Here is a 17,652-nt window from a genome sequence, read left to right on the forward strand (position 1 = left end):
GGTTGTGAAACAAAAAGACAAGAAGATAAACATAAATTAATTTTTAATGATAATTAATGACAGAACATGATATTATCTAATCAGATCAGACTTTTGTTAGACCTTCTTCACTGGTGAGTACCCATCCTAGAAGCCAAAGGAACTTATATACACTATTAGTTTACTGCTGTATTATTATTATTACTTTTAAATACAAAGGAACTGCTTCCTCCTGATCCCTTCCTCTCTGCCCAAAGGAGAAAATTACCCCAAGGTTCTCCCGTCCTTCCTTCACCCTTTATAGGAGGACAGTAGAAGCTTTTTTATTCAGAGGGGATGAGAGCTATGAGTTTAAAACTGCAAGTGCTGCCACTATCTCTGCCACTGGCTCATGAGCCTCTGTGCTGCTCCAGTCAATCTGGAAGAGCCATTCAAATACCTATAGGAAACAGCACATCCTCTGAACAGGCTGTACTGGGCTCATTTAGCAAGGTTTTTGTAGCAGGTTGCTGCAGGGGTGACCTCTGTAAGCAGAACCCAGCAGCTTCTCCCATGTCAGATCAGAGCCAGCTCGATCTGGTTCCAAGAAGGACCCACCACTGGCCAGAGCTAAGACAATGAGTGATGCTGGTTGGGCCTCTGGGAAAGCAGATTGAAGAAAGGGAATAATGGTGTGCTACAGCAGCTGGGAGAGAGAGGAGTGAGACGCAGCCCTGTAGCCCCTAGGTCAGTGCAGCAGGAGGGCAGGAGGTGCTGCAGGCAGGCAGCAGCAGTTCCCCTGCGGCCTGTGGAGAGGCCCCTGGTGGAGCAGGCTGTCCCCCTGCAGCCCATGGGTCCCACATGGAGCAGATCTCCACACTGCAGCCCCCCCATAGGTGGAGGAGCCCCCGGTGGAGCAGGTGGATGTGGCCTGGAGGAGGCTGCGGCCCATGGAGAGCCCCCGCAGGAGCAGGCCCCGGGCCGGAGCTGCAGCCCGTGGAGAGGAGCCCACGCAGGAGCAGGGGGTCTGAGGGGAGCTGCCGCCCAGCCGTGGGGGACCTGTGCTGGAGCAGTTTGCTCCTGGGGGATGGATGGACCCCATGGTATGGAGCCGTGTGGCAGCAGTGCTTGAAGAGCTGCTGCCTGTGGGCAGCCCCTGCAGGCTCAGTTTGTGAAGGACGGCATCCCGTGGGAGGGACCCCATGCTGAAGTTGGGGAAGAGAGTGATCATGAAGGAACAGCAAAGATGAAGAATTATCGTAACCCCATTTCACTATGCTGCTCAGGGGTAGGAGGTAGAAGAGGTGGATGGAGTGAAGGTGTTCTTAGTTTGCTTTTAGTTCTCACTGCGCTAATCTGTTAGCAGTAGGCAATAATATTAATCTCCTTTATGCTGAGTCTGTTTTGCCCTTGACACTAATTGGTGATTGATCTCCCTGTCCTTATCTCAACCCATGAGCCTTTTTCATCATATTTTCTCCACCTGTTCTGTTGAGGAGGGGTAGTGAGAGAGCATTGCTGAACTACCTATTGGTATTAAACCACCACATGCCATAGTATGAAAGGCTATTTTTCTGTTCCAGTCTGATCTAAAAAACAATATTTAATTGTTCCAGATCAGTACACAAACAAATATATAACACATTTTAAAGTATAAAAGTATAACATATTTTAAACCTTCTGCCAGTTAGAAAAACACAGCCCATCTCTATCTTATTTGCTCTTAACAAAAAAAACACCAAATTATTTAAAACTCTTCTTTAAAGAAGTAATTCAGATATAAAACATCAGTGTAAAATATGCCCACACAGTATCATGGAAAATACCATCATCTTCTTTACAGAGACTCAACTGTCATTTAAGCTATAAGAACAGTTCCTATTATGCTACAGCTGAACAATTTGAAAGTTTTGGACCACAAACTCAATCAGCAGAAGAAACAAATATATATAAATTAAAATGATGTTTGATTGCAGTGATTCCTGTGGGTCTCTGTGTGCTTATGTCTAACTTCCTTTCTTTGTGTTACATTATTTATTTTCAACATTTACCAAAAATAAAACTCATCAAAGATGCAGTAGCTGTTATCCAAACAAAAATAATTCAACCAGTACCTAAATAAAGCAGAAAATAAATATTTTCTATCTTTCTTTGTCAGCCTTACATAGTATCTGAACCATTTGATAGGAGTCTAAAGAAATTTCATTTGTATGTCAGACTTGGTTTTGTCTGAAAAAGAACAAAGAAAAAGGCAAAATAAAAGGTGTTAAGGTGGGAGAGGATAAATGACAAGGAAAATAGGAGATCCATTCCTGCTGTTTATCACAGAAATAAGAGTGGCAGCAAAGACCACAACTCTGAAATGGATTTAGGATCTTCAGTATAGTCCTTATGCTGTCGCTCTAGTCAGAGTTGAAAATACATTATTAGGGAGCATTAGAAGTAGTAAAAGATCACTTCCTTTATGCGAATAAATCAAAGCCCAATGCACACATAAGGTGATAACTTGTGTACAGACTGTTTCTCATGGAGGGCCAACTTTCTGGATAGACAGAAAATCATGTAGTAATACAGTGAGCTAAAGAATATACTGTCCCAAGGTTCGCAGTTAGTCCTGTCTAGTTTATATAATACCATATTTGGATTTCTGCTTCATACCACTAAATTCAATCTCTGTTTCCTCTTAAAAGCTGGCACACATAATGCACATACTGTTAAGCTATTGGTAGCACAGGCCAATGAAGAGTTGGAAAAAAAAAATTCCAGACATAGATCATATCTGTTACGAACAGCAAGCTCAGGAATGCCCCAGTAAAAGCTTTAATGGATTTATATTTCCAACGATGACACAAAAGGCATTGACAGCTTCACTGCTTACATGATTTGATAACACAAAAATGCAAATGCTTTTTCCTTCCTCTGGACTGAAGGTCAGTCTGCAAGCAAAGAAACCTATTTATGAACCTATTTAAAGATGGCCACATCTTTAAAGCACTGGGATACCACTTTTGAAGAATCCTCAAGTTTTAAGGTGTTGTAGCCATAGAAGGCAGACAGCAAGGTGGCTGCTCAGAGAGCATACAACATCGCTTAATAGCCTGGACCACAAAGGCAATAACAAAATGTTTTTCCTCTGATAGCTGTTGTTGCAGAGGTGGTGTAATAGGACATCTTCAACGCTCTGGCACAGGAGAAATTGAAAACAATGCTTTTAGGCATCGCCTGCAGGGAGGTCTGCAAGCTAGACATGGATTACTGAACTGGACTTCAAAAGAGTATCACCCTGGTGAAGGGAAATACTTCTTCACATATTTGTAGGCACATACCATCACCATAGTTCAGGTTTGGTCCAGTGAAACAAAAGGGACGGAAAACAGAAACATGAACTTCGCATAATATTCATCAAACCTTATGTGCTTATGGGTCAGGACAGCATAAGAATTATTTAATTTAATCACTATTTGAAAAACCACTGCCCACTTTTTTTATAGCCTTTCTTTCTAACCTTGTTTCCAATTTGTAGACTCTCTGAAAATTTCCCATTGATGGCAGCATTGAAAAAATGTCACATTCACAGGCTTCTGTATGGGAATCAGGTTCTTTCTTTGGGTTTCTGAAACGTGTAGAAGCAGTGAGAGCCCAAGGCTCAGGGACAACAAGCTGGATGCCAATGCTTTAAAAGAGTCGTGCTGGCTGGTGAGCATGCTGCCACTAGCAGAGATGAGCCATGGGAACCTTCTTGGGGCCAAAGGAATATATCCCACATGCCCCACAGCAATCCCACATTGGCTCTAGTGTCTTGCCAGACATCACCACTCAGCTTTCCAGCCAACTGTTGTTGGCTTATTAACTGTAACAGTAGGATTTGCCGCTGGTTTTGCATGTAGTTCATGCGTTCCTACTTAGCCAGAAGCACATGGAGCTCAGTCTCGCAATTCCACAGAAAAGTAACTCTGCAAACTGACTTTTAGGTGCAAGATGCATTTCCGAGAGCAGGAATCCAGTTCTGGAATTCCAGCAGGAATCCTTAACCCTACAACCACATGCAGAACAAAGAGGCTTTGAGAACATGATCAAATAGATACAGTAAGGTCATACCAGAGTTAATGCAAACTCTGCTTTTTCAGCACTGAACTTTCAAATATCACTCCACTGAAATTCTCCTAATTACTTTTGGAAACTAAAATCCTATGGACATAGCCATATAGTTTATCTAAATATATGATTTACACAGCAGCCAAATTAAGTGTGACAGCTTGTTTACTATGGGCTCCTGCCCTATGGGAGCTTTCAGACACAGCACATTAAGCAGGACAGCAAAATAACAAGCCATGAAACAAACAGCATTAAATACTGGTATGTTGTATACTTGTGTTTTTGGTGTATAAAGATCACAAAATTTACAGATTTCTCTGGCTGGATTTTAAACACTACGGTAAAGAAGCCAAGCGGGTAGGTGGTGCAAAATTCTCCAGCTGTTCCAACAGACAGTCTCTATCTTACTTAATGTCACCTACTGCTCAGCTGCCAACAGGCAAGAACCTTTGTCAAATTTGCCTGCTTTGTATGCGCACCTTAGATAACAACCTGTACATTTCAGAAGCAACACTATCTCCTTCCGTTGTTAAAAAGTTCACTGGTTTCCTGTTTCTCAAAGTTAAAATTCAATTCCCCAAATTAAAATGCAATTCTTTAGTTAAGCAACTCACATTAAAAAAAAAAAAAAAAAAAAGGGAATTTAAATAGATGTTTTTAAAGAAAGCATATATTTTTAAAGAAAGAAGAGTAAAGAGCATCAGCATCAAGCTGCCAACTCTAAATTCAACCTAACACAGAAGGCCATTTTTGGTCTTCTAGAAACCTGTGCCATCACATGGCAATAAATGGAAGTTACTTTTACGAACACACCTCTTGATCTGTGAAGATCTCGATGAAGTTCTGGAAGGAGAAGGACCCTGACTGAAGAATGAGTTCTCCTGTGTTTTCAAAGCACTGTCCAGTTAGTACAAGGAGCTTGTGTCTTGCAGCATCTGTGATCATTAAACGCACCTACAGTGACGGAGAGAAACAGCAATAATAGGAGTTACCATGTGTTTCTACATTCCTATGAGAATGAGCAGTTTACCTTTCTTAATTTAAAACATATTTTGCAGCAGTCTCACAGTACTGGTGAAACATCATCAAGTTATAATGCTGCTAACAAAAAGAAACAAACTAACAAAAAGAAATTCTGTAGCAAAAAGAAACAAAAGAGGCACAAGAACTGATTAGGGAGAAGGCTTGATAAATAAGTCAAAGTAAAGACATGGAAAAAAAAATCAAGGAGCAGAAGAGAATAAAATTGGAATGACAAGAAATATTTTCAATGAACAAATATATTCCTTGTATAGCTCTTGGCAAGTTTTAATAGCAGTATATCAGGACAAATTTGGTCAACTGTGCCTCATTTTCTAATAAAGGACAACTACACGTATCAGACTCAGTTTTTGGAAGACCATCCTATTTTTATTTTTATTTTTTCCCCTGTATACAACATAACTTGCCATTCAGTTGAAAACATATCACTGAAAAGTAATAGTCACAAATCACAATCCTGCTTCACCAAAATCATAAACTTCACCATCAGGCACTCAGATACATGCACCATTTACTCCTCATGATGTCACTAACTATGGGCTTTCTACAGTGTGCCTGTAAAAGATCTTATTTCATATAAATTAGTAAATTATGTGGATGCCTGATGGCTTAAGGGAGCTTACTATTCAGAAATAGCTTTCTTCTGCATTTTGAAATAACTACTTTGAAGTAGATTCTCATTACTTTGCTTGACCCTCACAACAGCTACTAATAATTCCCGTTTCTACCTCAGGGAGAGATTTAATTGTATCCTAAGAAATATTCATACGTTCACTATCATTCTGTTGGCTGATCTCAACTTAAATTGAAGAATAAGAATAAATAAAACCTTCATAAAATTCTGTGCTGTTGAGTAAACCTTTTGCTAATATTTCAAAAAAAGTTTTGTTTTGTTTTGTTTTGTTTTGTTTTGTTTTGTTTTGTTTTTTTCCCAGCACCAGTAAATCAACTCAGATTAAGGTAAAGCTTGCATTTCAAGTGCGGTAATTCCTCTGTCCAAGAAGAATTACGTTAAAACAGAGTAGTGATTCCAGAACAGTGCTATCCAAACTAAACTAAATGAGAAGAGTCCGTCTGGAACAACTCCACATGTAGATACTGCATCCAAACACTATCTCCATGGAGATGACATAATCACCTCAGCACTCCTAGCAAGCCATTCTTTCAAATTTATATATTGATCGTTAAGCAATCAATTGTTCTAAATAATTCCCTCTCACGCCAGGGAAGCTGAGCCAGAAAGGCTTGACCTAAATCTCTGCTGAGCTCATGTTTTCAGTACAATTAGAAAAGAGTCAGTGAAGAGCTTGTAGCTTCAAGAAGATGCCAACTCTATGACATCTTCGTTGTTATTTTATTAAATAAGTGCCCTTGACTTTAAACAGCAGTAAGGTCCTTTAATTAAGCACAAAAGTAATGCTGGCTTGTCACTAATTGCACTTAGATGATTATAAATTCAACAAGATCCTTGATGGATAGAGTCTGTCTATTTCAGATAAGAATAGAGATAAATGCAGTGGTCTGTCTGATGTGTGTCTTGAAACCCCGTCTGTTCCAGTGGCGTTAAAACCATAAAAAAAGATGGTTTCCTCTGCTGTCTTTTCTCTCATTGCTGGCAGCAGCCCTGGGCAGTCTGCCAACTTATGTATAAACTTACTAGGCAAAATTATTTCCTGATTTATGAATCACTGATATGCGACTGTCACATAATTCCCCTTTAACTTATTTTATTAATCTATGGTTCTGCAGAATAAATAGATTCTGCAGAGCTAGAAAACTATGGCAGGGGAAAAAAAAAAGGTAAATATATGGTTGCAGATTGTAGAGGGTAACATATTATACACATGAAAGAACTTCCAGAGACACATAAATTCTGTGTCTGGCTATAATCAAAGCATTCTGAGGGACTATCAGAATTTTGTCTTCTGATTTCAAGACCACTACATCTAAGAAGAAACATTGCAAGGCGATAAATTCTGTTCAACTTTACCCTTGGTTGAAGTCCCAAATTGTTTGAAGATAGCAAACAGCAAGACTCAGCCAAAACTTGGTAACTTATTACATACACAATTGGAGGAGTATTATGGCAATGGAGTGGAGTCTTCTTAAAAACTAAGTAACTGTTAATAAAGTTTTCAGAAATTTGTTTTCTTAGAGGATATGTGGTCTGTCTCCTTTTGGACTTTTCTCTTTTGGGAAGGATTTGGCAGCTGACAGAACATGATAGGAGCTTTGGGCAGAACCATGTGCAAACTCCCACAAATATAGCTGTTACCAGCCAGTTAAAAATTAATAATAATAATAATTGTTCTAACAAGTTTTGCCTTTGTTTTTCCTGAACTGATAGATTCACTTTCATCTTCTAATGAAGTCAAAGCTCCATGGTATATCACTGTCTCCTCAGTTGCAACGTGGGAAACTACTGATACTTGAAGCTAAGTTTTCTATTTGCCATATAAGCCACATCTCATCTAACCTCCAATTTAATTCTCCTAGCTCTTTCTTATCGTCTTTCTGGCTTTTGTCCAGTGAGGATCTTGCTTAGTCAGCCAAGGTAAAGATCAGCTTCTAACTTCTGGCTGTGACCAGTTTGGCAAGATGAAAGCAAAGTAAAGATTGCCTCCCACAGCCTAGTGAAAGGAAGTTGGCAGTAACCTAGACAAACATCTTCCAGAGCCAAAGGAGTAAAGCCAGAGTTCAGAAGTCATTAATTGGCCTCAGACAATGTTCTTCCTTGTGGTCATCCATCAAATGAAGACAAGAAACAGCGATAGAAACAGCATTTCCTTGCTTTTGGCAGTTTCTTCTGCTCTCCAGCCCCCTCACACACACTTTAAAGCTTTTTATTTTTACTCTGAAAGCCTGAATGTATTAAAGACAATCTTAAGAGCTGCTGCCCAGCTGCCCTCCTTGTTCCTTTCCAGTCATCTCTAATGAATGCAAGAGATTTTCACAAATAGTTTTTCAGTCAATGAGCTGCTGTTAACTAAGGTGGATTAGTTATTTAAAATAAAATAAAATGAAACTTTACAAGTTTAATTTGCTTCAGTGTGTTTCTTCCTGTTGGTATTTAATATCCTTTGGGTTGGTAAAAAATAGATTTTTCAAATAAAGTATTGCAAGTAAAACCACTTCATTTCCCCACAGAAATTGTACCATGTCAGTGCTCCCCAGCACCAGCTAGCAATGCAATTATCCCTATTTTCTAAACCTTCAGTCTCAGTATCTAAATTTCTCAATTTTCTCTTTGAACTGTGTGCTCAGTTCTTCAACTCTACTCTACTGATTTCATGAGGAACTGGTGCTTTCCAGAGTCCAGTGATTATGTTACATGTTTTTTTCGAGGACAAATCACATAGATCAAACTAGAGTCACTATCACACAGAAGTTTTCCTCAAAGACCTGAATTTTTATCAGGGTACCAGTTGCTCTTCAGGCACTTTTTCATGTGTAAAATAGACATCTAAGGGTACCAACAATGGAAGAGTCAAAAAAAAGCAGATGGATGTGGTTCTATCACAACTGCCTCCATTTCATCAAGAAGGGAAATTGTGAATTATGAAGAAAGGATTGCTACATTCAGAGATCTGCTTCTGTTTACACTTTTGGCAGTTTACCAGGAGTCTGAGAAACTAGTAAGAAAATCAATGGATGGTTGATAATGTTGATATTTACTACTAACATGTGCTTTCAGCCACAATCAGGACCTGCTCTCATTCTGTCCACTTAACGGAGCTTTAGTAACACATCCAGTGAAATATTTCTGTGTGACTTACCTCGGTGCTAACTGCTTCATCCGAGGGATTGATCAGGACTACAGTTTCTAAGATGTCACTTCTGTGGTGAAGAATTTTCTGACCTGAAACACAGAGAGGGAAAAAAAAAAAAAAAAAAGAAAAAGAAATTAAATCAAACCAGTTGTGCAACATGGTTTAAACCAATGCTTTCCATGAGCTAGCTATGCGTCCCACTGTGCAGCAGCTCCCGGGTTCACCACAGCTGCACACAATGGCCACAGCAGCCATGTTTGGCTCATGTTTTCAGAAACATCAAATGCCATGAGGGTCTGCATGCCAAAATCTGGAGAAATTCAAGGTAATGGAAATAAACTGCCAATAGCTGCAAGTTCTGTGCCTTCCCTTCCTGTTACTCAGCTTGGTCTCACTGAGCTGGTGTGATCAGGGACCAGGGTAACTGCTACCAGCTGAGCACCTGGCCCTGTATTTCTGTGGACATATCTACACCATGGATAGAGCAGAGACTACACAGTATGGCCAGGTAGTATGGTCATACTACACTAGTATGACCAGGTGATTTTAAATGAGCTTTCTCATATCAGCAGCTTAGCTGCAGCAGTAGGGAAGTCAGCAAGGGCTGCAAACTTCCCCTGTACAGGAAGCAAAGTGAATACTTGTGCTATACATCGGTACTGCCTGTCAAGCACGGTTTGTGAGATGGGCAGAGGAGCCCAGGGGTTGTCCCCACTCCACACCACTAGAAGCACACTCACTGTGGCAGTGCTCTAGAACCAGGCAGCATCCCACATAGATCCCAGGTCCCCAGCCACACCAAAACAACCAGGTTAATTAAAGCTAGGACAGAAGTCCTCTTCCAGCCTTCCCCTAATATCGACTAATACCAGGACACTGAAAAATTCCCTTTCAGGACAGTCTGACACTTGCCCTGCTGCCCTGCCATACTGCTTCACCTCCCTCCCATTTGCAAAAACTGTAACAAGCAATGTTAGGCAACAAGAGTGAACAGACGTGCAAAATACAGCTAGCTCCTGAATGAGTAATGTCTGGGCAGTTTTGGTGCAGCCTCACAGCCCGCTGGCTTTCATACTCAGTAGTTAGTCTGTCTGTGTATTTAATAGTGATATTCATCTGACTGAGAGTGGATGCCAGAAAAACACAACAGGACTCTTGACATTTTTTTTTCTTATGGTAATTGGCAAATGCTTATCAGCATCTCTTTCTGTGAGAACTGCAGAGAGATTAATTAGCAGCTGTATTGTCATTCAGAAATGTGGACTGGTAATTAGACCAAAACCAGAATAGCTTTCCTTTCCAAGAAAACTGCTTGGTATAATATTAATTAATTAAAATAATTAATTGTACTCAGAAGGAAGTAGGGGGGAAACAAAATAAGTCACCTATTTGCCAACTTAGAAAAACTCCCCTGTAAAGAGACTTAAAATAACAAGGCCCAGAACCGTGATTGTGAAAAGAGCTCTGCATTCCTGAAAAGACACGAGCACCATCAAGGCAGTCTGAGAGGGTGGGTTGCCAGCCTTTCCCACACAACCCCTGGCCCTGCCTTCACCCGTCCTGCACCCACCTCCTCCTCACCTCTCAATTTGATGCATCATCTGCTGTTGCTCTGGGGAAGCTCTGCATTCATAAATGTAAGAGCTTGTAATCAAAAGATAGAAAATAAAGGAGAAGGAGAAAAACAAACTAAAAAAACCTCAAGAATGCTCTCAGTTAAAATGTGAGATGAGGTTGCTGTTTGTTGTTTTGTGTGTGACAGTACCTGGAGACTTGTGGATAATAATCAAATCAAGTTAAAGTTGTTTTCATAACATCTATTCTTGGTGCACTTATTTGCAAGAAGGAGAGACTGCATATGACAAAAATGGAGGATGGCAAGTCTCCCTCTGCAGCGTCCAGTTCTGGCATTAGCCTTTGTAATTCAGTTTATTTTAATAGCTCTGCTTCCTTGCCTAATAGGAATGCATACATGAGGTTGCATTCAGTAAAGCATCCAGATGGCTCTGTTACCACAGACTCCTTCAGAAGATGCCCTATGATCAGATATTTTAGTTATTCTGCAGGCTTCCATCAAATGAAGAGATTAAGCAGTGTATTGAATCTAGTCTTTAGTGCTGGGAAGGAAATGAAAGAAACTGTCACCCTTGAGTTGCCACAGAAATTTCTCATGTAATAGTGGGTGACACAGAACACACACTTTGCTTCAGGCCAAACTAAGTCTCATCTGTGATTAGATGTTAACACAGAATCACAGAATCACAGAATTTCTAGGTTGGAAGAGACCTCAAGATCATCGAGTCCAACCTCTAACCTAACACTAACAGTCCCCACTAAACCATATCCCTAAGCTCTACATCTAAACGTCTTTTGAAGACTTCCAGGGATGGTGACTCCACCACCTCCCTGGGCAGCCCGTTCCAGTGCCTCACAACCCTTTCAGTAAAGAAATTCTTCCTAACATCTAACCTAAAACTCCCCTGGCGTAACTTTAGCCCATTCCCCCTCGTCCTGTCACCAGGCACATGGGAGAACAGGCCAACCCCCACCTCTCTACAGCCTCCTTTAATGTACTTATACAGAGCAATAAGGTCACCCCTGAGCCTCCTCTTCTCTAGGCTGAACAAGCCCAGCTCCTTCAGCTGCTCCTCATAGGACTTGCTCTCCAGGCCCCTCACCAGCTTCGTCGCCCTTCTTTGGACCCGCTCAAGCACCTCGATGTCCTTCTTGTAGCGAGGGGCCCAAAACTGAACACAGTACTCGAGGTGCGGCCTCACCAGAGCCGAGTACAGGGGGACGATCACCTCCCTAGCCCTGCTGGTCACACTGTTTCTGATACAAGCCAGGATGCCGTTGGCCTTCTTGGCCACCTGAGCACACTGCTGGCTCATATTCAGCCAACTGTCCACCATCACTCCCAGGTCCTTCTCTGCCTGGCAGCTCTCCAACCATTCCTCTCCCAGCCTGTAGTTCTGCTTGGGGTTATTGCGCCCCAGGTGCAGGACCCGGCACTTGGCCTTGTTGAACTTCATACAGTTGACCTCAGCCCATCGGTGCAGCCTATCCAGATCCTCCTGCAGAGCCTTCCTACCCTCGAGCAGATCGACACACACACCTAGCTTGGTGTCATCTGCAAACTTACTGAGGGTGCACTCAAACACATTAAACAACAACACATTAAACATAGCCATAAAAAAATGCATTCAGTCACATGCGAAGTTAGACAAAGATGCATGGTGTCCACCCGACTCAAAGCACCGACTTTGGACCTCACTGATTCTACTTCAACTCATCTCTGTAGCTGAGATGGATTTGACCAGATTGAGACCCAGCTCTCCCTGAGTGGCACTGATGGAAGTAATGTACAACCTACACCCCCATGGTGCAGACGTCCAGCTCCAATAGCTGCATGGTTCCATGCAACTTGAGATTGATTTCCAGAGGCAAGTGTGGTGGTCTGCACCATATACACATGCCTGTTTGGAGCTGCAACTGGAGCTGTGACTGCCCCCTCTTTAGATCCTCCATCTGTATGTGTGTTACTGCTGACCACACAGGCTGGGGACTGAGCACTGGCAGGGTGTAAGACACTACAGGGGCTTCCCTCATATAAAATTCTAGAGTGGGCTCTATTGTTATTAACCATAAAATGATCCTATGCCATTGCTTGAATAATAAAAAGTACATCCTTTATGGACGTGACAATTTTGTAGGAGTAACACAGGGTTGCTGCTGTGGTTGCTACTTAGAGATGCTTGGCTGTGATGAAGGAAAGTCTCCCAGGGAAACAGTTTTACCAAAGAGAAATTAAATGTTGCAGGGCAGGAGAAGAAAGTAGCATGACCATTTCACAGGCTGGCTAGAAACTGTGACTTCTTAAAACTATAGATGGAGTACGAGGATTGGCGATGTGTGTAGAAGACCCGAAGTTTCTCTAAATTAACTCTACTGGATTTTTACAGCCTATCTCTACACATTTAAAGGAATGTTTTTGTGATGCGACAGAGGAAGAAAGGAAGAAATTTCTAGGATGCACAGCAGCAATTGGGTGGCTATATTTTACCCAAATTTAGTTTCAGAAAGGCAAGTCAAAGTCTTACCTAACAACTTCAGGAAATAAATATTAAATATTAATTCTGTTTGGAAGAAATCTAAGTATTTTTTCATTCCCAATTTTATGAAGTAAAGCTTCAAATTTAAACCAGTTATGAATAGTCATGGCGGTTGTCTGATCCAGAATCAGTCCAACAGAGAGAAGTAGACTGCATGTGATAGTTGTTTAAAGGGTGATTTCCACCATCATTCCAATTCTTATGGCCACAGAATCCCACTGACCAAACGTTGATAACAGATATCCTAGGATTATTGAGACTGGTATTGCCAGTAACATTGAAAAGTGACTGAAGACGTTTCTAACTTATGCAGTTGGTCTTTTCAGGCCAACCAAGCACCATAATCATGGGACGCACTTCTAACAGTAACTATACTGCAGTTAATTTTTTGCAAGCACAAAATGTAAGTGAATGGCAAGGGAAAACAAGCAAGCCCTGTTTTAAGGCTTTTTTTAACCAAGAACCACTACACACTCTTTACTCCACCTGTGCAACACCAGCCCATGGGGATGCATGCTATAGGCAACAAGACGTTCAACAGAAGAGTTTCCAGCAGCCCTTCCCACCACCTAGTCTGAAAACCAGCACTCCCTCACTCCCCATCAATGCCGTTTCCACACAAATTACATTCAGAACAGCCCATCCATAGAGGAAGCAGGAAAATATCTTCTGTCATGTTTCTAGCAGGGAGGGTGATGGGAGAACACCTTTTCTCTGAAGATGATGACTGTTTGGCAGCTGAGCTGACATTCAAACACAACCCTTTATTAACGTTTAACATTTTTTAACATTTTTTTCTATGTCACTGTATAACAAACAAACAAAAAACCAAAACATACACACACACAAACACTAAAGTATTGTCTCTCTATCAAAAGACATTACCACCATGTTCTGCCAGTCACCATGCTGGGTGACATTAACAGTTTGTGGGTATTACAGATGTAGTCACCCCTTAGAAACTTTAGTGGCTTTATGCCCATGGAAAGCGAGAGCTGGATGACTGAAAAATATTGCCAGCTACGGATTTCATACATGTTGAGTGCACAGGGCTTGGTGGCAATGGGATGGTCTGAACCACTGAAGGTCAAGGTATGGGCAAGACAGACACTCTTTTGTATTTAATTATTTTGATAAAACAAGATACACCTTTAGCAGAAAAAGAAGTAATAGACTGAGGCACACAACAAGATGTCAGATAGAGCACAGTATGTGAGTTGCTAGGACTCCAAAAAAGTACTGAAGTACATCAGCCACTATGCTAGAAAGCAATAAGTGATGTTTAAGAATCATCACATTGGTTTCAGCTTTACCATACCTGATGAAATTTATTGGAAAGTTATCATATCCTTTGCATGTAATCAATTTAAAATAATAAATTCCTTTTGAGCTTCTTCCCTAGCAAACAATAGTGCAATAGCCCTTACCTTTTAGATAACTTCAAACTGCTACCTGTTTCACCTTAGTTTTTCAGTAGGGATTTCAAAAAGATCATGGTAACCTTGTGGTCAGCATGGTTGCTTTGTGCTACCGATAGGGTATGCTGAGTTCTGGATGACTGGTCAGCCATTTTTTAAACTAACAGAATAAATCTATTCTTTTTCTTATTTTCAACACAAAGATCATCAGTCGTAAATTATCAAATAACACCATAATTGTGATCAGCCCCTAAACTTCCCCACTGTCAGTCTGGAGGCACTACATTGCAACAATTCCAGACCAAGGAGGATCAAGGTCCTCCTTTACAGCAGATTATCTGTTATCTAAAGATATTTTGCATATATGACATGCAGAATTCCATCCCCTTTACCTTCTCCAATGAAACGGGGTCACCAGAGGCTTTTTCTGGCCTGAACTGCAAACTAAGGAAATAGGTAAATTTACAGCATTAAGTCAAGTAGAGGGTTTTACAGAGCTGCCAAAACAAATTCTGATGATTTAAAAATTTAGAGTTCCTTATCTACAACTGAGATTTGCAGACTTGTTAGAGAAATGGCCACATAATATTAATTCACTAGACAGTGGGAGAAGAACTTCAGAAAGCCCCTTCAAGGCATGCTCTGAGATCCCTGCAGGTGATGCAGGGTGTTGCAGAGACTGAAGAGTCAGTCTTACAACTAGCTGACATGATGGGGTGTACATTTACACCTAACTGCATAACTGCATTTACATCAGAGAAGATAGATTCACTACCTCCAGGGCTCATTGTGACCCAATGGCTTCTTACATTTTAGCTGGGTGCAAGGAAGGAATAATATCTTATATATATATAATTTTATTATTATTATTTTTTTTTCCCAGCAAGAACTGTTATAGATATATAGGAACATCACAATACTTTACACATTTTTGAGTGAAAATAAAATGCATAGTGGCTAGGATGCTGAGTCGGCGTGACAGCTGTGAACTAAAAGTCAGCTCTACTAACATTGCTGAACCCTCTGACAATGACGAAGATTTGGAAGAGTGACACTGACTGAAGTGTTACTCTTTTCCTTGTAATTGCTTAAACCTGTTTGCCCTGAACATAATGGTTAGTTCAGATTCAAATCAAACACAATGTACTTTCTAATAGAGAATTATGCATCATCTCTGCAGAGTTAGATTATCTCTTGCATCTGATCTGCCGTACTATAAACTCTGCTGTGCCTTATGAGAACTGTAAATCCCTGCTTTACCTTCTGCTTCTGAATACAAATGGAATTCATATTCAAGTTTCATATGGTTCAGCTGCAGCCTGGTGATAGTTTAAGGTCTTTCCTACTTACACTTGCCTTGCAACTACAAGTCCTGAGAGGTGATGTCCTGCAGCATATTGTATTTTAAGATATTTAAACTAATTTTTATTTAATGAAATAAGATGAGTTGGATATATTTGCATGTTAGTTCTTGGATAACTCCTTATCTATCAGGTTTAATTTGAGTTTATATTTTGAGATAGTAACAGATCCCTGAAAATATATGACTAGACAGAAGGTGATGATGCAGCCTGAAAAGAAACTGCATAATTCAGCCCCCAATTACTCTACACAAAGCCAGTCCATTATCCTTGCTCAGTACTCTTGAGCAGCAATCAGGGAAAGCAAGCCAACCCCTTTACATGATTATTCATATCTGGGTTCATATCTTCTACCTGTAATGCCTGCAGACTTGAGCTGAGCTGTACTAGGAGATGCTGTAAGTGCTGCACCCCTATCAAGCAACACAGGGGACTCCACAGTTCACATTGAAATCTGAAGTGAATTCAATGCATTAAATCACATTTTCACATACCCTGTTATCAACAGACTAATTGTATCAACTTTACACAATAAATATCAATTTCTTGCCAACTACATGTGACATCCAATTTGCTGTCAAACTACAGCCATTCATCAAGCAGAAGCAAATTGCTGGTCTTTCTCTTCCATCTGATACTCTCAGGAGCAAATTATTACCCTCAGCTATCATCACTCACCGTCAGAAACAGCAATTTTCACATAATTCTTCATGTTTTACAATTTCAGGGCACTAAGGATGACTGCTAAAATGCTAAAAATTTCTTCTGAATAAAGATATATTACAAAAAGTACTCTGAAAAAACTTGAAGCAAACCAGTCTGAAGTACAACAAATAAAAGTTTATGTATTACATTTTAAATGCCTACAAACCTGGTGGGTTTTGTTGTTGTGTTTTTGTTTTGTTTTGTTTTGTTTTTTGTTTTGACAAAAAAGAGATATACCTTAGAAACCAAACCAAGTCACCTAGAGTTTTCATTATTGATTTCACTGAGGCGATGGACAGGAGTGAAACTTAAGCATGGCTGAAGACCTCAATAAAATCACTGCCAAAGAGAATGAAAATAAACTTCCTGTTTATATAATGCACTTGCAATTGTAATGGATTCCAATGCTCCAGATAAATGGGTTCACACTTGACTTTGCTAAAGGAAAAATACAACCAGTAGTCAGTCAGCAGCACCAATCCGTTCAATGAATTCACCTGCAAGTTACTGTTGTCATCATTAAAATTTGCTACAAACAGGCAAAAATACAAGCCTCTTCTTGAAGAAAGCAGCATTTCCTTGCCAATTTTAATCAACAGCTAAAGAATACCAAACTATTTTGAGAAGCAATTGAAGAAAAAGGTGTTCTGTGGGTGAGTGACAGTCTTTTAATTACTGAAATCCTTTTTTGATTACACGACCAAACTTTCCTTACCCTAGGAATTACCAATTACCAATTATTCTGAATGCCTAAGATTTCATATTTCTGGGGAAACCACCTAGTATCTCAACCAGTTGTTACAGAGATATTAGACTCCTGGCAGCAGTCATTGCTTTCTCTTTTAATGCCCAGTTTTTGCTATAGGCAAACATGGCTGTCCCTGAACTCCAGTTTTACTTTTTCAGAAGTTTCAGTGACAGCTAGGAGACTGCAGCACTCATCAACATAGATATGTAGATAGGCATTTTTATGTCTAATTTTATGTCTTATTCTTAAATCGTTTTGCCCCTAAAACCATTTTACATAAACTGCATGGTCTTTTATTTTCAAGGCAGTAGGTGGCATTTATAGGTAGTTCCACATAAATAAAACTTAGGATCTCCCCCCAAAGTATTCACAGTTCCCAGTGGCTTCCTCAAATGCATATTTTGATCTTGCCTAGGAATGTTCCCATATAGTGTTTTTTGTAGA

General features: G+C 40.4%; 1 protein-coding gene across 1 annotated transcript in view; it reads right to left on the reverse strand.

Moving 5' to 3' along the window:
* Positions 1–17,652, reverse strand: part of MAP1B (microtubule associated protein 1B) — a 71,247-nt gene that overhangs the window by 14,295 nt on the left and 39,300 nt on the right. Inside the window, exons 3-4 of the mRNA XM_038169916.2 lie at positions 8,871–8,953; positions 4,867–5,007 (exon numbers count right to left, since the gene is read on the reverse strand). Of these exons, the coding sequence (XP_038025844.2) occupies positions 4,867–5,007; positions 8,871–8,953 (224 nt within the window). The remainder of the gene's footprint in view (positions 1–4,866; positions 5,008–8,870; positions 8,954–17,652) is intronic.

The sequence above is a fragment of the Anas platyrhynchos genome, chromosome Z (assembly GCF_047663525.1).
Source record: "Anas platyrhynchos isolate ZD024472 breed Pekin duck chromosome Z, IASCAAS_PekinDuck_T2T, whole genome shotgun sequence".
NCBI lineage: Eukaryota > Metazoa > Chordata > Aves > Anseriformes > Anatidae > Anas > Anas platyrhynchos.